This window comes from Oncorhynchus tshawytscha, unplaced genomic scaffold, assembly GCF_018296145.1.
Source record: "Oncorhynchus tshawytscha isolate Ot180627B unplaced genomic scaffold, Otsh_v2.0 Un_contig_8799_pilon_pilon, whole genome shotgun sequence".
In the NCBI taxonomy this organism is placed as follows: Eukaryota; Metazoa; Chordata; class Actinopteri; order Salmoniformes; family Salmonidae; genus Oncorhynchus; species Oncorhynchus tshawytscha.
Window position 1 is genome coordinate 1 of NW_024609746.1, and position 17,551 is coordinate 17,551.

The 17,551-nt window shown below is 46.1% G+C and overlaps 1 protein-coding gene across 1 annotated transcript; it reads left to right on the plus strand.

Moving 5' to 3' along the window:
* Positions 1–65: 65 nt before the first annotated feature.
* On the plus strand, positions 66–15,785 carry LOC112215049 (laminin subunit beta-1; the record flags this gene model as incomplete). Its single annotated transcript, XM_042317517.1, is given in 20 exon segments — positions 66–224; positions 554–690; positions 859–979; positions 1,212–1,398; positions 1,829–1,972; positions 2,192–2,423; positions 2,615–2,778; positions 3,226–3,450; positions 3,523–3,740; positions 6,248–6,344; positions 9,217–9,586; positions 9,802–9,986; positions 10,094–10,335; positions 10,449–10,655; positions 10,836–10,980; positions 11,188–11,395; positions 11,771–11,912; positions 12,485–12,661; positions 12,804–12,963; positions 13,192–15,785. Coding segments are annotated over 20 exon segments (3,534 nt in total). The 3' UTR covers positions 13,329–15,785.
* Positions 15,786–17,551: the final 1,766 nt, after the last annotated feature.

The window sequence follows — 17,551 nt, forward strand, 5'->3', positions numbered from 1 at the left end:
TTTCAATCTCTCTGCCTTTGTCTTTCTAAATGTGTCATATCTCTCTCTCCCTCCCTCTCTCTCAGGGTGTGACGGTGGTTCCCAGGCCCTATCCTCTGAACCGTAGTCCTACCTGGACAGGGGCAGGGTTTGTCAAGGTACCTGAGGGAGCCCACCTGGAGTTCCACATCAACAACTTACCTGACTCCATGGACTACGACATGCTGATTCGCTACGAACCACAGGTAAAAACACGCACGCACACACACACACACACACACACACACACACACACACACACACACACACACACACACACACACACACACACACACACACACACACACACACACACACACACACACACACACATGCACACACACACATGTACACACACACACTTGTCTTGTACAGTTAAACCTAACCCTAACCCATTCTCTTACCCTAACCCTAACCTTAACCCTAACCCTAGCTCCTAACCCTAAACCTGAAATGTACCCTATCTCCTAACCTTAACCCTTCACCTAATTCTAACCCTGACACTAAATCTAACCTTAACCCTGTGTTGCTGTAGTTGCCGGATCAGTGGGAGCAGGTGGAGATCAGAGTGATACGTCCGTACTCAATGAGAGTGGGGCAGCCAGCCAGTCCATGTGAAAACACGCTTCAAGGAGGAGATCAGCAGTTGGTGTCTCTTCTTCCAGGATCCAGGTAGGTACCCAAGTGACACACATCTCCCTGGTCCCTACAATACACCCTTGCCTCCATCTTCATACACCATCTTCACACACATACACGCATGCACACAAACACACATACACACACCGACACACCACCTCTACCGTTTCAACCGTACTCTCCTCTGCGTGTGTGTTTCAGACATGTGCTGCTCCCGAGGCCTGTGTGTCTGGAGAAGGGGCGGAACTACACTGTGCGTCTTAGTCTGCCTCTTTACTCCTCTCTCAGTGACGTCCAAAGCCCCTACACGCTCATCGACTCCGTAAGTAACAGTCACAAACCACGCTCCATACAGTCTGATAAACTAGTTTCCACTAGCACACGAGTCATTATGGAAAACATCCCTACAGTAGTCATGTTATAGTCAATGGAGTGTGGAATAACAGACTTGTACTATCTCTAAGACAAGCCCTCGGTCTGTATCTGTCTCTTCCTTGCTCTCCTCCTACCCTTCCCTCCCCTTCTCTCTCCCTCCTCCCTCTCTCTCCCTGTAGTTGGTGTTGATTCCGCGGGTGCGTAAGCTGCTGTTGTTTGAGGGTTCTCAGGGTGAGGGGGCGTGGGATACGTTCCAGAGGTACCGCTGTCTGGAGAGCAGCCAAAGCGTCATCAAGAGCCCCATGACGGACATCTGCAACAACTACATCTTCAGTGTGTCTGCCCTGCTACATCAGGGGGCTATGGGTAGGAGACGGGGCTGGTGTGTCTTGGGTTCGGTGGAGGGGCAGATGGGACGGGGGGGGTAGTCTGTATGTTTGTGTGTGTGTCTATGAGTGCATGTTTTCCCGTGAGTCTGTCTGTTTATCATTAATAAACAATCATTTCCTTCCTGAAGCATTCCTAATACTCAAATAGCAACAACAACAACTCACATTTCTGCATTCCACTCTCTCTCTCTCTCTCTCTCTCTCTCTCTCTCTCTCTCTCTCTCTCTCTCTCTCTCTCTCTCTCTCACACACACACACACACACACACACACACTCTCACACACACACACACACACACACACACACACACACATCTTCCCTCCTCCCTCTTCTCCCCTCCCCTATCTTTCCCCCCTCTTTTACTCTCTCCCTTTCCCGTTCCCTACTTTCTCCCTTCTGCTCTATAGCGTGCCAGTGTGACTCCCAGGGCTCTCTTAGTGCAGTGTGCGACCCCAGCGGCGGGCAGTGCCAGTGTCGGCCCAATGTGGCAGGCAGGAACTGTGACCGCTGTGCCCCCGCCACCTTCCTCTTCAGCCCCTTAGGATGCAGACGTGAGTGACAGACAAGCATGGGGTCAGGGGTTAGAGGTTAAATGTCAGGGAGAGGGTTATTTTGAGCCTGCGGTTGAAATTCCAACTTCAAAAGTGTGGTATTTTTTATCCCTTTCCCACTCTCTTTTCCCCTCTTATCTTCCTCTTTGCTCCACCCCTCCTTCCCCTCTCCCTATTACGCCCTCCCTCCCCTCCCACCTCTCCCTCCTCTCTCCCCAGGCTGTGAGTGTAGTCCTCCGGGCTCTGTGAACGCTTTCTGCCACGAGGCCACAGGTCAGTGCGAGTGTGTTCCAGGGGCGTCAGGGCGTCAGTGTGCCCACTGCCTGCCAGGCTACTGGGGCTTCCCTCAATGCCAGCCCTGTCAGTGCAACGGCAACAGCGACTACTGCCACCCTCAGACCGGGGAGTGCCAGGGCTGCCGCGCCTTCACCACCGGGCACATGTGTGAAAGGTACTGTGTGAAATTATACCCTTATACCTTATTAAAATTAGAGCCAGCTAATATACCACACACCAAACCACAGTGCAGGGCACAGCTGCATATTTCACTGTCATGCTTCCTCTTTATCAGTACCAAGCGCGTGTGTGTGTGTGTGTGAGTGTTTACCTTGCCTCTTATCATGTCTTACCCTGTGCCTACAGGTGTCTGGATGGTTACCATGGCGACCCAGTGTTGGGTTTGGGGGGTCACTGCCGCCCCTGCATGTGTCCCGACGGGCCGGGGAGCGGGCGCCAGTACGCAGACAGCTGCTACCAGACCGCCGACAACTACCAGCTGGTCTGTGCCTGCAGCCCTGGATACAGAGGTTAGACACGCACACACACACACACGGACACGCGCACATGCACCCACACACACACCACATCACACACAACACGCCATACATTGTTCTCCCAGTCCTAGTACACATTTTCCCTGAAATGACAGAGCTAGCAGAATCCCCTCTGCTCCTGGTCATAATGGGCAGGTAGTAACTACAGGGACAGTGAGTGTCTGTGAGAGATCCCACAGATACCGCTCTCACTGGAACAGGAGGCCAGTCCACTGCCTGTAACTGTTTACGACTGTTTACAATTGTTCTATGACTGTTTTATGAGTGTTTACAACCTTGCCATGACTACAATGTACTACTCACTGCAGCCAATGGACAGTTCTGCTTCCTTACGGATTAATAACTGTAGGTGTGTGTGTGTGTCTGTGTGTGTCTGTGTGTGTAAATAGTTCGGAATTCACCTTTCCTTCTCTTCCGTAGGAGCCAGGTGTGACGAGTGTGCCCCAGGTCACTATGGTAACCCCCAGGTGCCCAGCGGGCGCTGTCTGCCCTGCCAGTGTAACGACAACATCGACCAGCTGGACCCGGGGTCCTGCGACGCTCGCACAGGCATCTGCCTCAAATGCCTGCACCATACCGAGGGCTATGGCTGCCAGCACTGCAAGCTGGGTTACTACGGCAACGCCGCCAGCCAGAGCTGCAGGAGTGAGTACAGTTAGACAGTGTGTGTATATATGTAGTGTGTGTGTGTGTGTAACTGTCTTTCTCTCTCTGTAGGGTGTATGTGTTATTCAGTGGGCACAATGTCGGAGGCGTGTCTGTCTCCGGGGGAGTGTCACTGTGACCTGCAGACTGGCCAGTGTCCCTGCCGGCCTAACGTGATTGGCCAGAACTGCGACCGCTGTGCCCTTGATACGTTCAACATTGGAAGCGGAAAGGGCTGCCAGACCTGTGACTGTGACCCAACCCACTCCTTTGGGACGTCGTGCAATGAGGTGAGAGCCACAACTGTCCTCACCCTCACCCGTTCTGCCAGTCACATTCTGTTAAAGGTCCCCAGAGCACACACATCCCTGGGTCGCTCGTCTTTTCAGTTCACTGCAGCTAGCGCCTGGAACGAGCTGCAACAAACACTCAAACTGGACAGTTTTATCTCAATCTCTTCATTCAAAGACTCAGTCGTGGACACTCTTACTGACGTTTGTGGCTGCTTTGCGTGATGTATTGTTGTCTCTACCTACTTGCCCTTTGTGCTGTTGTCTGTGCCCAATAATGTTTGTACCATGTTTTGTGCTGCTACCATGTTGTGTTGCTACCATGTTGTTGTCATGTTGTGTTGTCATGTGTTGCTGCCTTGCTATGTTGTTGTCTTAGGTCTCTCATTTTGTAGTGTTGTGTTGTCTCTCTTGTCGTGATGTGTGTTTTGTCCTTCATTTACATGTTATTTATTTATGTATATATGTTTATCCCCCGTCCCCGCAGGAGGTCTTTTGCCTTTTGGTAGGTTGTCATTGTAAATAAGAATTTGTTGTTAAGTGACTTGCCTAGTTAAATAAAGGTTAAATAAAATAAAATATCCCATCCTTCCAAAGCAACGCCCACACCCCATGTTGTCACCCAACTCATCTACACAGCACACAGACATTTGGCCAGTGTTACCTGGTGTTGATTTTCAATGTAACATTTTTACACTCAGTGGTGTAAAAGAACCCCCAGTGTTGGTGTAAGTAACCAGAGTTTAACCAAAACCACGCCCATCTTGATCATATTTCCCAGCATGCTCTAATTACAGTTAGATTTTTAGAATTGTTTGTTTCAATATCTATGTTTTTGCATGTGAATTGATGAATTAATATTATGCTACACAAATATAAATAACATACATTTTCTAACCGAATCCAATCTGTTACTTGGATTTATTTTACCCGTTACTGAAAAGGTTTCTCCAGTTTAGATGCTTTAGCTCAGGGATCATCAACGATGTTTAGCCGTTGGATGGTTTTTTTCTTAACCGGATGGCCAGGGGGCCGGGAACATAATGACAAATCATTTGCAATAATATTTGACTAAAACAGAAGAATTTCAAAGCTTGCTTACGTTTGTATACAATCACAAATATCTCTTTATTATGAATGTGAATATTTTGGAACAGATTTCCAAAATAATAATCACTTTGAGCTGATTTACTGGTGTTTTTACAATATTTTATGTGCAACAAATAAAAACATTTTTTAAAAATTGGATCAGAAAACTAGGTGGGCCAAACGTGGGCCGCCAGTTGGGGAACCCTGCTTTATGTCGTCTCATGTCTCATGTCTTCCCAACCCTGGCAGTTATCCTGAGTGCAGGTTACGGGTGAATACAAATTCCAAGTGCTGGATATCCCCACTCTGGCTGGATTCCAATAGGAATTACACAACACTTTGCACGCCAGCACAATGTGACTTGCAGGCCTGATGTGGTCTGTATACCACGAGTTTCAATACGCTGTATTAACGTAAGCACTTATCTTGACCTGGGATCTTATCCTAGGTCAGCACTCCTACTCTGAAACTCTGTATACAATACAGGCCACTGTCCATTGTACAGTGTGTAGCAAGAATACCCTCCTCTAACCTGGAGATGGTACACTGAGTGCACGAAACATGATGCTCTTTCCATGACATCGGCTGACCAGGTGAATCCAGGCGAAAGGCTGGATCCAGGCTATAATCCAGGCTATAATCCTCTATTGATGTGACTTGTTGAAACCTCTTCGGGATCGGTGTCCCTTCCACGGGACAGTTGAGCTCATGTAGGCTAATGCGATTAAAATGAGGTTGTAAGTAACAAGACAATTTCCCAGGACATAGACATATCTGATATGGGCAGAAAGCTTACATTCTTGTTCATCTAGCTGCACTGTCCAATTTACAGTAGCTATTACAGTGAAAGAATACCATGCTATTGTTTGAGGAGAGGGCACAATTTTGATACATGAAAATGTATTAATAAAGGCACTTCCATCAGTGTAGATGAAAGGGAGGAGGTTAAAGGTTAAAGAAGGATGTTTAAGCCATGAGACAATTAAAAACAAGTGTTGTGTATGTGTGCCATTCAGAGGGTGAATGGGCAAGACAAAATATTTAAGTGCCTTTGAACAGGGTGTGGTAGTATGTGCCAGGCGCACCAGTTTGTGCCAAGAACTGCAATGCTTCTGGGTTTTTAACACTCAACAGTTTCCCATGTGTATCAAGAATGGTCCACCACCCAAAGGACATCCAGCCAACTTGACACAACTCTGGGAAGCATTGGAGTCAACATGGGCCAGCATCCCTGTGGAACGCTTTCAACACCTTGTAGAGTCCACGCCCGACAATTTGATGCTGTTCTGAGGGCAAAAGTGTGGGGGGGCAACTCAATATTAGGAAGGTGTTCTTAATGTTTTGTACACTCAGTGTATATTGCATGTTCATAATGCTGACATGTTGTGTTGTCTTGTATTGTCTTGTGTGTTTTCTAGCTGTCAGGGCAGTGCTCGTGCAGGTCAGGTTTCGGGGGAAGAAAATGCAACGAGTGCCGAGATAAGTTCTGGGGAGACCCTGAGGTCAAATGTCAAGGTAAGTAACGCTGGCTGGGATTTTGAGTAGCAGTAGAAAGTACAAAGTATGTGTGTGGATTCCTTCCCAAGACTGCCTTAAACATCATGAAGCTGAAACACGTGCAACAGGGTATCGAAGAGCGCCATTGCTTCCTCTCCAAGTGGGTCTCTCTCTGAATTTACTGGGGTCTGGAGAAACACTCTTAGAGAGGGGTTCTGGTTGTTTTGCATCGGTCTCTTTGAGTAAACAGTCTCTCACGGTCTCGTTCTCATGACCGGTGGTTCCCATGAGTGACTGGGCTGGAAGCTGGGTTTTATATATATTTTTTTTGCGTTACAGTTTTCTCACAGAGTGTGTGTTTGTGTGTGTGTGTGTGTGTGTGTGTGTGTGTGTGTGTGTGTGTTATCAGACTTTTTCTCTGGAGATACAGATGTGTGTGTTTTAACATTTGTGTGTGTGTCTGTCTCTGTGTGTTTGTGTGTGTGTGTGTGTGTGTGTGTGTGTGTGTTATCAGACTTCAGCGGAGTGGATGTCTCTGGAGATACTGAAGTGGCGTTCATGCTTCCGTGTTGTTTTAACATTGTGTGTAATGCATGTGTCTGTCTCTGTGTGTTTGTGTGCACGTGTCTGCGTGTGCGTGTGTGTGTGTGTGCATTCGTGCGTATGTCTGTCCTCGTATCAGTGTGTGCATGTGTGTCACCAGTGTGGTGTTAGTTGGCTATAAATTACTCCTCCCTGTCTATGTCTCTACATGGTCTATTGCCTGCTGAACAACTGACTGACAAACAGGCCAGTTTCAATCAATCACCGCATCTGGAGAAATGTAGGTCTTATAGAAGTTGGCACACCCTCAGAGAGACAGTGAAAAAGAGAGAGAGAGGAGAGAGGGAGGGAGAGAGGGGGGGTGGGGGATTTTGAGAGTGAAATTCTGGGAATAACTCCTTGGCTCATGTGAGAATCAGAGGCAGATGTTCCCAGCGATCAGAGAAATCCTGTCGTGGTCTTATTCCTGTGGCTTAGGAATTCCTGCAGCACTCCCAAACTGCCTGTAAAGTTAGTCTGGCCTCCTGGCTCTGTCCTCGCCCTATCATCGCTCTGTGTGTATACTGCATGCATGTGTGTGTATGTGTATGAGGGTGTGTGTGTGTTTGACATAGTGAGAGAGAGATAAAGAGAGACACTTTTGAGGATTGACACATGACCCTCTTAACCCACAACTGGGTTAAGAGAGTCATGCCATGGTCTGATTTAAGAGGTCAGAGGTTAAAGTGACAGGCTTGACGACGGCGTCTGTGTGTGTGTGTGTGAATTAAGATGTCACGGCCGTTGGTACAGGCTCAACCACATGTGTGTGGCTGTGATTATCGTGTTATCTGTTCATGACCGCCTTTGTGTATAGTGGTGTGGTCACTCATGTTACTGTCAGCCGTTCAAGTCATGTTTAGGTTCACTACCGTCACAGTAGGTATCAGTAGTATGTGGTTGTGTTTACAGTGTAACAATAGCGGTTGCAGTCCTAAGCCTGAGCACTCTGGGTCATGGTGACCATATAAGCAGGGCTCAGCCACAAGGGAGTGTGTGTGTGTGTGTGTGTGTGTGTGTCCTCAGATAAAAAGGACTAACTGAGAACGACTACCGTGGCAGGTGACTAACTCCAAAAGGAATTACACATCACTTTGCAAGCCAGGATAATGTGACTTGCAGGCTGTAAAACAGGAGTTTTACATCCTAACACCACTGTGTTAGGATGTAACTAGGCCCTCAAAGAAAGGCCTTACGATGTACGTATGTAATGTATTGTCATAAAGAGTTAATTTTACACTGGGAAATATACAAATAATATAGAATACATGCTCAACTTGAATTGCTCAACTAAAATTCAAAGTTGAGTGAACATACAATTCAACTTAAAAATATATGTTGGTTCAGCGACACTGAGTGTTCAAGACTCCAAAGGTTTGCACTCAGAACAGCCTCAATTCTTCGGGACTCTACAAGGTGTTGGCTGGATGTCCTTTGGTTCGTGGACCATTCTTGGTACACACGGGGAACTGTTGAGTGTGAAAAACCCAGCAGTGTTGCAGTTCTTGGTACAAACCGGTGCGCCTGGCACATACTACCATACCCTGTTCAAAGGCTCTGAAATATTTTGTCTTTAACCATTAACCCTCTAGCACACATACGCAATCCGTGTCTCAATTGTCTCAAGGCTTAAATCCTTCTTTAACCTGTCTCCTCCCCTTCATCTACACTGATTGAAGTGGATTTAACAAGTGACATCAATAAGGGATCATAGTCAGTCTATGTCATGGAAAGAGCAGGTGTTCTTAATGTTTTGTACATCAAATGTTGAGCAAACTCACAATCCTATTGCAGCTGGTTGCTTTATAATTGTATGTTGATTATATATTTTTCTCTGGTGCATCAATCACCCTCTTCAAAAGCTTAGGCAACAGTAATGGCTGCTAACCGCGTATATACACCCTTTCCTGTTCTCCATTCCCCACATTCTTTCACTGTGACTTACTCCATCACTCTATTCCTCACCTTCTCCTCTCCTCCACTCTAGAGGTTAGAGGGCTTGTCTCTGCTGTGCTTCAGACTGGGGGGTCAAAATGGTGATAGAGTTTATAGGTCACGGCTACCTGTGGGTTTATTTACCCCCAACGCAGGACTGTTGAGACGTTAATAATATAGTTTTTCAATACCTCTGTTTCCCTAGGGGGGGCTTTTAAAGGGCACAGACCTGTTATCATATTACTGAGTTCCTTTCCTTGTACCCTCATTTCCTTTCCACTATCACAACTGTTTTCACCTCAAGTCAACTATAGGTATGTGTATGTGCTTAACCCTTTTCTCTCTTCTCCTCTTTCCGCTTCTCTCCCTCCAGCGTGTGACTGTGACCTGCGTGGCATCGCCAGCGAGCAGTGCCACCGTTCGTCCGGCCAGTGTGTGTGTGTGGAGGGTGTGTCTGGGCCCAGGTGTAACCAGTGTGCCAGAGGGTACCATGGGACGTTCCCCGCCTGCGAACGATGCCACCAGTGCTTTGCCGAGTGGGACCGTGTGGTAGGGGAACTGTCCAATCAGACTCAGCGTTTGAAGGATCATGTGACAGAGCTCCAGACCAGTGGGGTGACGGCGCCGTACAAAGACACCGTTAGCAGTCTGGAGATTAGTGCTAATGCTATCAGTGCGATAGTAGAGAACAACCCTGCTATACAGAAGATGGAAGATGTACAACAGATGATGCAGCAGGCCACGTATGTACACACAAACACGCACCTGCATACACACATTTACACATTGAAATGATCTGTTCGGATGCTTGATGTTATGGTCAGTCCATGTCAACTCTAATGAAAATACTATTCTCTCTCTGTGTGTGTGTGTGTGTGTGTGTGTGTGTGTGTGTGTGTGTGTGTGTGTGTGTGTGTGTGTGTGTGTGTGTGTGTGTGTGTGTGTGTGTGTGTAACAGTGAGCTGGTGGCAGACCTGAACGAGAGGCTGAACGTCTCAGAGGAATCCCTGTCCCGTCTCGTTGTCAATGCCAACGACACCGAGGCCAGTCTGGACACACTGAGAAAGCAGGCCCAAGAGCTAGAGAGAAAAGTCACAGACATTCGAGACCACATAAAGACTGTGAAGAACTCTAACATAGAGGGTAAGAGAGGAGGGAGAAAAGAGAGGGTGTACAGTATGCATGATATCATTACTAGTTCTGACACACCCCTGTGCCCTGTGTGTGTGTTTTTTATTTGTGTATGGCAGGAGCGATGGACACCATCACCAAGGCCCACTTGGAGTCTAAGAGGGCGGAGATCCGTGCCAATCAGACCACCAGTTACCCCGACAACACTTTGGAACAGTCGGCTACACTACGGCGTGAAGCGGAGGCCAGACTGAGCCAGAACCAGGCGGAGTTTGACCTGAGACAACAGAAACACACAGAGAGACTGGAAAGGCTCGCCACAGAGCTCAACACTCTTGACCTATCAGAGCTCAGCAAGCAGGTAAATCTGCCTATCAGTATTTTTATCATTGCACTTCTTCACCATACTGATTTTTGGTTGGTCCCTGGTTTTACAGTGCTCTTACCCGATTGGTGTGTTTTCTCTCTGTGCAGACATGTGGAGCAGCTAGGGGGGAGGAGGGGTGTGCTGCGTCCCCCTGTGGAGGGGTGGGGTGTGTGTCGGAGGACGGCACCCTTCGCTGTGGTGGGGAGGGGTGTGACGGTTTGGTCACACAGACACAAAGCACTCTGAAAACAGCCAAGGACTTCGACCAGGAAATCCTCTCCACCCTGCAGGAAGTGGACAAGCTCTCTAGGATGGTGGGAACTGTAGTTTTTTACTCCGGGCCGAATCCTAACTTGAGATTCACGCATATAACTTACATGATTATCATAGTAACTAGAGCATAGAATATCTGCTTGCTCCAGCACAAGCATTGGTCTGTTGAGGAGTGTTTACCTTACTGTGTTTGAGTTAACATGTCCTGTGGTGCCCTCTAGGTGTGGGAGGTGAAGGTGCGTGCGGGCGAGGCCAAGTTGAATGCTCAAGAGGTGCTGCTGAAGTCCAACCAGAGCAGAGATAGAGTGGAACAGAGCAACGAGCAGCTCCGCAGCCTCATCAAGGAGATACGAGGCCTACTCACTAGTGAGTATACACACATTTTTCAAAGAGCAGGCCTCAATCTTTCAGTGTACTGTACAGACAAACTAAATTATCACTGACAATCAGGGCTCCAGCTCTTCTTTCCTCATGATTGGTTATGCTTGTGATTAGAACTGATTGTAATTGATTGTGGTAGATCCCCTGTGTATGGCTCTTTGAGTCTAATTAGCTCTGTTTCCACGGTGACAGACGACCGTGCCAAAGTGGAGGTTATTGAAGCGGTTTCAAATGAGGTGTTGGCCCTGGAGATGCCCACATCGCCCGAGCAGCTGGAGGCCCTGACCATGGAGATCAGAGACAGGGTGGGAACCCTCACCAGCGTGGAGGACATCCTCAGTCAGAGTGCCAACGACATACACACTGCAGAGAGGCTGCTGGAGCAGGCCCGCACGGCCAGGTAAGATGCACGCATGCACACACACACACAAACACGTACACACAAATGCACACACATAGCATGCACGAACGAACGCAGGCAGACACAAACACATACAGACCCACACACAGGCTAACACACACACTCCCTAAGCTGACAAGGTAAAAATCTGTCGTTCTGCCCCTGAGCAAGGCAGTCAACCCGCTGTTCCCTGGGCACTGAAGACATGGATGTTGATAAAGGCAGCCCTCCGCGCTGCTCTGATTCAGAGGGGTTGGGTTAAATGTGGAAGACACATTTCAGTTGAAGGCATTCAGTTGCACAACTGACTTTCCCCTTTCCCTAATAAATGCACACAGAACCACATTGACAAATTCACATACAATCTCCTCTCAGTCAGGAGGTGTCTGAGATGAAGGAGACAGCTGCCCTGGTGAAGGAAGCTCTGGAAACGACTGAGCGTGCTCAGAATGCTGCCATCGATGCCGTCAAACAGGCCCACAACAACACCAGGGGAACACTTGACCTCATCACATCTGTAAGTCACCTCTGACGAGGCTTTCAGTTGTGTCTAAGCACACAGGGGCACTTCTCTTGATTGTGGTTTTATTATATTAGGCTCATGTTTTTAGAGTTTTCAGGCTATGCATTGAGAGATATGTGGGAGTTTTGTAGAAATACACATTCCATACAAGGTCTCTAAAAGTGTGTATTGTGTGATGTGTGTGCTTGCATCTGTGTGTGTGTGTGTGTGTGTGTGTGTGTGTGTGTGTGTGTGTGTGTGTGTGTGTGTGTGTGTGTGTGTGTGTGTGTGTGTGTGTGTGTGTGTGTGTGTGTTTGTGTGTGTGTGGGCTGGTGACTCCTTGTTGGGACCAAAAATTTCCCATGTCCCCATGAGAACAAAGGCTATTTTAAGCTTAAGAGTTAGGGTTACAGGTTAAGGTTAGTGTTAGGCGTAAGATTAGGGTTAGGCTAATGGTTAGGGGAAATAGGTTTAGGGAAAATAGGATTTTGAATTTTAGGTCCTCACGAGGATAGAAGACCAATACAATGTGTGTGTGTTTGTGCCTGTGCTTGAATACATTTTAACATGTGTTTGTGTGTTTACAGGTGGAGTCGGAGACGGCGGAGTCGGAGCTGTGTCTGAGTAACGCCACACTGCGTCTGCTGCAGCTGGAGAGAGACGTGACTCTGCTGAGAGAGAGCAGCCTGGGCACCAGCCACCACACACAGCACACTGAGAGACTGTCTGAGACCGCTAGGCAGGACGCAGAGCAGGCCCTGCAGGTACACACACACACACACACACACACACACACACACACACACACACACACACACACAGCCAAGAATTTTACCTGCCAACCCATTCTCAATGTGCTTTCTGCTTTGTGTGTGTGTGTGTGTGTGTGTGTTTTATTGCGTGTAGGAGTTTGACTTGGAGGTGAAGGGTAAATACAGTGTTGTGGAGGGCTTGGTAGTGACGAAGGCAGAGGGCGTGTCTGACGCCAGGAAGAGGGCGGAGCTACTGCAGCAGGAGGCCAAGGAGTTGCTCACCCAGTCCAGTGTAAAACTACAGAGATTCAGAGGTAACACACACACGCACACCCACACACACACACACACATATACATACACATACACATACACACACACACACACACACACACACGACACACACACGTGTGCTAACGCACACGACACAAGCATGCACGCACAAGCGTAAATTCACGCATGCATGCATATGCACATGCACACATGCACACACGCGTGCACACACACACCTACTCTCTAATGACATCACTGTGTGTTTCCAGAGTTGGAGAGGTCGTATGCGGCCAACCAGCGTACTCTGGAGGCCAAGACAGTTCAGCTGGCCGGGCTGGAGAAAACAGCACGCCAGCTGCTCAATGACATCAGCCAGAAAGTAATGGTCTACAGCACCTGTTCTTAGGGTAACCATGCCAACAGCATCCCTGGCAATGCCTGCCCGGATGTCATACCAGAGATTATGACGATGTCTTCTTTAGTGCCAAACAGATAATATGACAATCACTCAGGAGAGTCCAAAGACCAAAAGCAGTATTTTACCACTAAGAACCAAGTATTCCATTAAAAAAAACTGTTTCTGTATGAAACGGGTCTCTAAGCCATATAAGCTATTATCACAAGTAATACATGTTTTAACCATAAGAGTGCACATAGATTTCATGATTTTAGATTCTATGGAAATATTTTTTATAATCGTGTCTGTAAAGATATTCAAATGTGTCTGGACCGAAGCATACGAGAGCCTATTCAATTGTATGATACAATTTGTACCCATCAACCTATTGCTGTAATTTAACTTTTTAATATAAAGTAATAACTGCATCTTACATTTTTTTGCAAAAAATGCCTAGTCAACATTGCCTAGTTCACCTCTACCTAAAATGAGATACTTTTGAAATGTACAGTATTTGGTGTTTGCTTTCCCCTAGTGGCAATCTGAAAAAAATGTACCCTCTTTCTGCTGCATTTTCATAATCTCTAGGGAGTAGCAAGCACATACACAATTTCAGTTTAGTTTTCCGTTATGGAGTCCAATTAAATTACAGGCAAATGTACTTCCATCAGGTTTAACTGTAATAACATGCTATCCACTCTGCCAACTGAAACAACCTTACTCATTCACTGTCATTGTAGGCTTAACTAGACAATCCATTTCCTACATTTGAAAATATAGCCTACCTTCTTATCAATTTGGGCAGTTAGAGTTCTGCTTGTCTTTCTCCTGCCTTTTCTCTTACACCCTCAGTGTCTCTGCCCCCCCTCTCTCTCTGTCTCTCTCTCTCTCTCTCTATCGCATTATTGATGCAAGGTGATTTGTAGATCAGTGATTCTGAACAGTTCTTTCCTCAGGCTGATCCTGTTGAGCATGCATAATGAACATCTCTCTCATCCCCCCATGAATCCCTCCTTCCTCTCCGGAGGGTTTCCTCCTCTGTGACCATCACACTGTATCCCCACCCAGTGACTCAGACTTGCTCTGAGCAAATGAGATACAAATGGCACCAGCAGTGTTCCGCCTGGACCTCTTCATCAAATGAGATTTGGCAGGAAGCAATCAATATGGCGGCCTTCCCTCCCTCTGAAATTAGCTCTTTCCATTTAGTGCTGCAAATCAGTCAGGCATCACTGTTTTCCCTTACATATTAACCCCACTCCAGCATATCTGTGAGATAAATTGCTTTCGAAAGTGGTTCAGCCAGTCCCTTCCCCTGTGTACAGTATTTATGGTACAGTGGTTTGACTGCATGATGTGAATGCTTGTACAATTATATCATTTTTAATACATCACAAAAGTCATACTGCAGTGCAATGCTTCATTCTAGACACATATCTTTTCATCAGCTGGCATGGATGACTCTCCAAAAACCTTATACCATGCCTAACCTCATCATCCATTTGCAGAACAGCTAAATAGAGCTATCCTGTAAAAAACACAGCTGTGCCTTGCAGGCTGGTCAGCCCATCCATCGTACGACAGTAAACAGCCATTGACCTTAACCGGCCCTAACATCACCTTCCTGTTTGGACCATTGGATTAGCAGCCACTTGGCCTTGAGACGGCTACAGCTGCCGGGTGGATAGGAGAATGATGTGGTTCCCATGTAGCTGGTCACGGGGCACTTCTCAATATCAGCATGTGTCTGCAAGTGTGGTAGAGCGTAGTTTTCCTGAATTGATGAGATATTAATTAAATATGACTCCTTCCTCTCTCTCCTTGGCCCATTCCCACTGGGGTCTGAGATGTGTTTACCTTACTTTGTGCCGAGTCATTGTACTGCCGATGACGCAGCTCTGATCTCTCTGATACACTTACAGCAGGAAGATGGTGAGGAAGCATTTTAGAGCAGCCGCCAGACCACAGAAGGGCTGCAGAGAGGAGAGAGAGAGGGAGAGAGAGAGAGGTAGGGAGAGCAAGTTAGAGGGAGAAAGGGAGAGAGAGAGAATCAATCAATCAAATAAACATTTGATTTAATTAGCACTTTTGAAGAAAAAAAAACGTTTGTCACAAAGTTCTTCCCAGTAACCCAGTCTGCTCCAAAGACAAGGCAGGTTGTTGCAGAGGAAAGTTGGAGAGGGTTGTAAGTCAGTCAGGTCACTGTTTCTTTATGATTAAGGTCTATGGCATGGACGACACTTTCCTATGAGGATCCGCTGTGGTTTCTCATGACATAGGTAGGTGTCTGCTGATTTAAAATGTAAATTATTGGACACTGCAGAACACACATATTTTCTGCGCTAGCCATCATACACAATTTGACTCAATACTGGAATGTACAAGGTGCTAAAACATTCAACTATCAATTACTGGATATAGAGAGACTCCTAAATATCATATCCAAATAAAAAAGCAAAAAGCGTGGTTTCCCCTCTGCAGTGAATCATTTAAACTAATATGCTCATTAAAGAGTCTCCTCTGGCAGTGGTCTACTATTGATTGATGTGGTAAATTTCAGTGGACACAACAACAACAGCGACAAAAAAAATGATAAGTGGGCTGTGTGTCAAAAAAGGGCTTTGAAATCAAAAGCTGAACTTTGGCAGAAGCTCCAACGTTGCAGTCTGGGTATTAAAATCAAATAGTCGTTGCATTTGAAATATTGAGAATCAATTTAGTGTTTGTTGTTGTTGTCACTGGACTTCTGAGCGCTCACTCACAAAGAAATGACAACCCCTCGGATCAAGCCGTTAAAAACAAATGCTGCATGACTTTGATAAAGGGAGTAAGTCACACTGTGCCTCTTGCATCATACTAATACTATGACCTTGAAACGTTTCAAACCACTGACTTGCTATGAAGCTCAAATGCAATGGACATTGAAACTCTTTTGAATGTTTAGTAGTTACATTCTAATGCCCCTGTTATCAACCCAACAAGCAATTGATGTTTGTATTATGCCTGAAAGGAATTAGTCTGCTTATAGGGACAATGATATCTTTACTAAGGGAATCAATGGGAGTCAGCATCTGTGAATGTACTGTGTTTTTCCCTTGAAGGAGGAGCAAGGAACTGCTCACTAAATTCGAATTAGCATATACACTTTCCAATATTTAGGCTTTAGTTCATTCAGTCAGCATTGTTTTAATTAATTAAAAAAGTTTCCAATCCAGTCACCCTGGAAAGTTTCCAATATGAGGCAACGTCTTTTCATATAGCCTACTAGAAGAGGTGTTTCCCCAATACAAATAAAACATGTAAATGTTTATAATAACAATCAGGACTTTGCGTCATTATTAGTTATTACACAGCAATAAGCAAGGGCATTAAGTTTGAGAGTTAGAGCTTTGACTCATTCAATCCCAGAATGATCATTGAAAGTAGTGGTGAAGTGTACTCTTGTGTGACAGGTTTTCTGGCACTACACTCTTAGAAAAAAAGGTGCTATCTAGAATTAAAAAGGGTTCTGTGGCTGTCCCCATAGGAGAACCCACAGAGGGTTCACAGAGGGTTCTACATGGAACCCCAAAAGAGTTCTACCTGAAACCAAAAAAAAGGTTATCCTATGGGGACAGCTGCAGAAGACTTTTGGAAGCCTTTTTGTCTAAGAGTGTATGGGATAGGGAGCATTGAGACAGTAAACAAGTATGTTACAATTGTGGAGGGCATCATTTTGCAAAGGTAATTGAATTAATATTTGGCATAAAGAGATTGTGGTCTGACTCTGGATAGGCTAAAACACATCGGTGTCCCAAGAATATACATAACAGAAATTATTACTTCTGTCTGAAATCCAAATAATTACTAAGCCTATAACAAGATATATGATTCCAAATTAATATAAATATTTTCTGTGTTTTTTTTTTTCTGTGGTGTGTGTGTGTGTGTGTGTGTGTGTGTGTGTGTGTGTGTGTGTGTGTGTGTGTGTGTGTGTGTGTGTGTGTGTGTGTGTGTGTGTGTGCAAGGAAGTAGGGCTTCCTGGAAATCAGTAGCCCATAAAACACCTACCTGGAGTCTCTCTTATCTCTCAGCACTGGATTTGTCTGAACTGAAAATTCAATCCTGCCACATCCTTGAAATATTAAATATTAATATTCCACAAGTCAAAGAAATTATGAGAGATGCTATTAAATACCACACATTAATTGACCAATGAGGTAACCAGGGGATCTCAGGAATGGATGCATTTT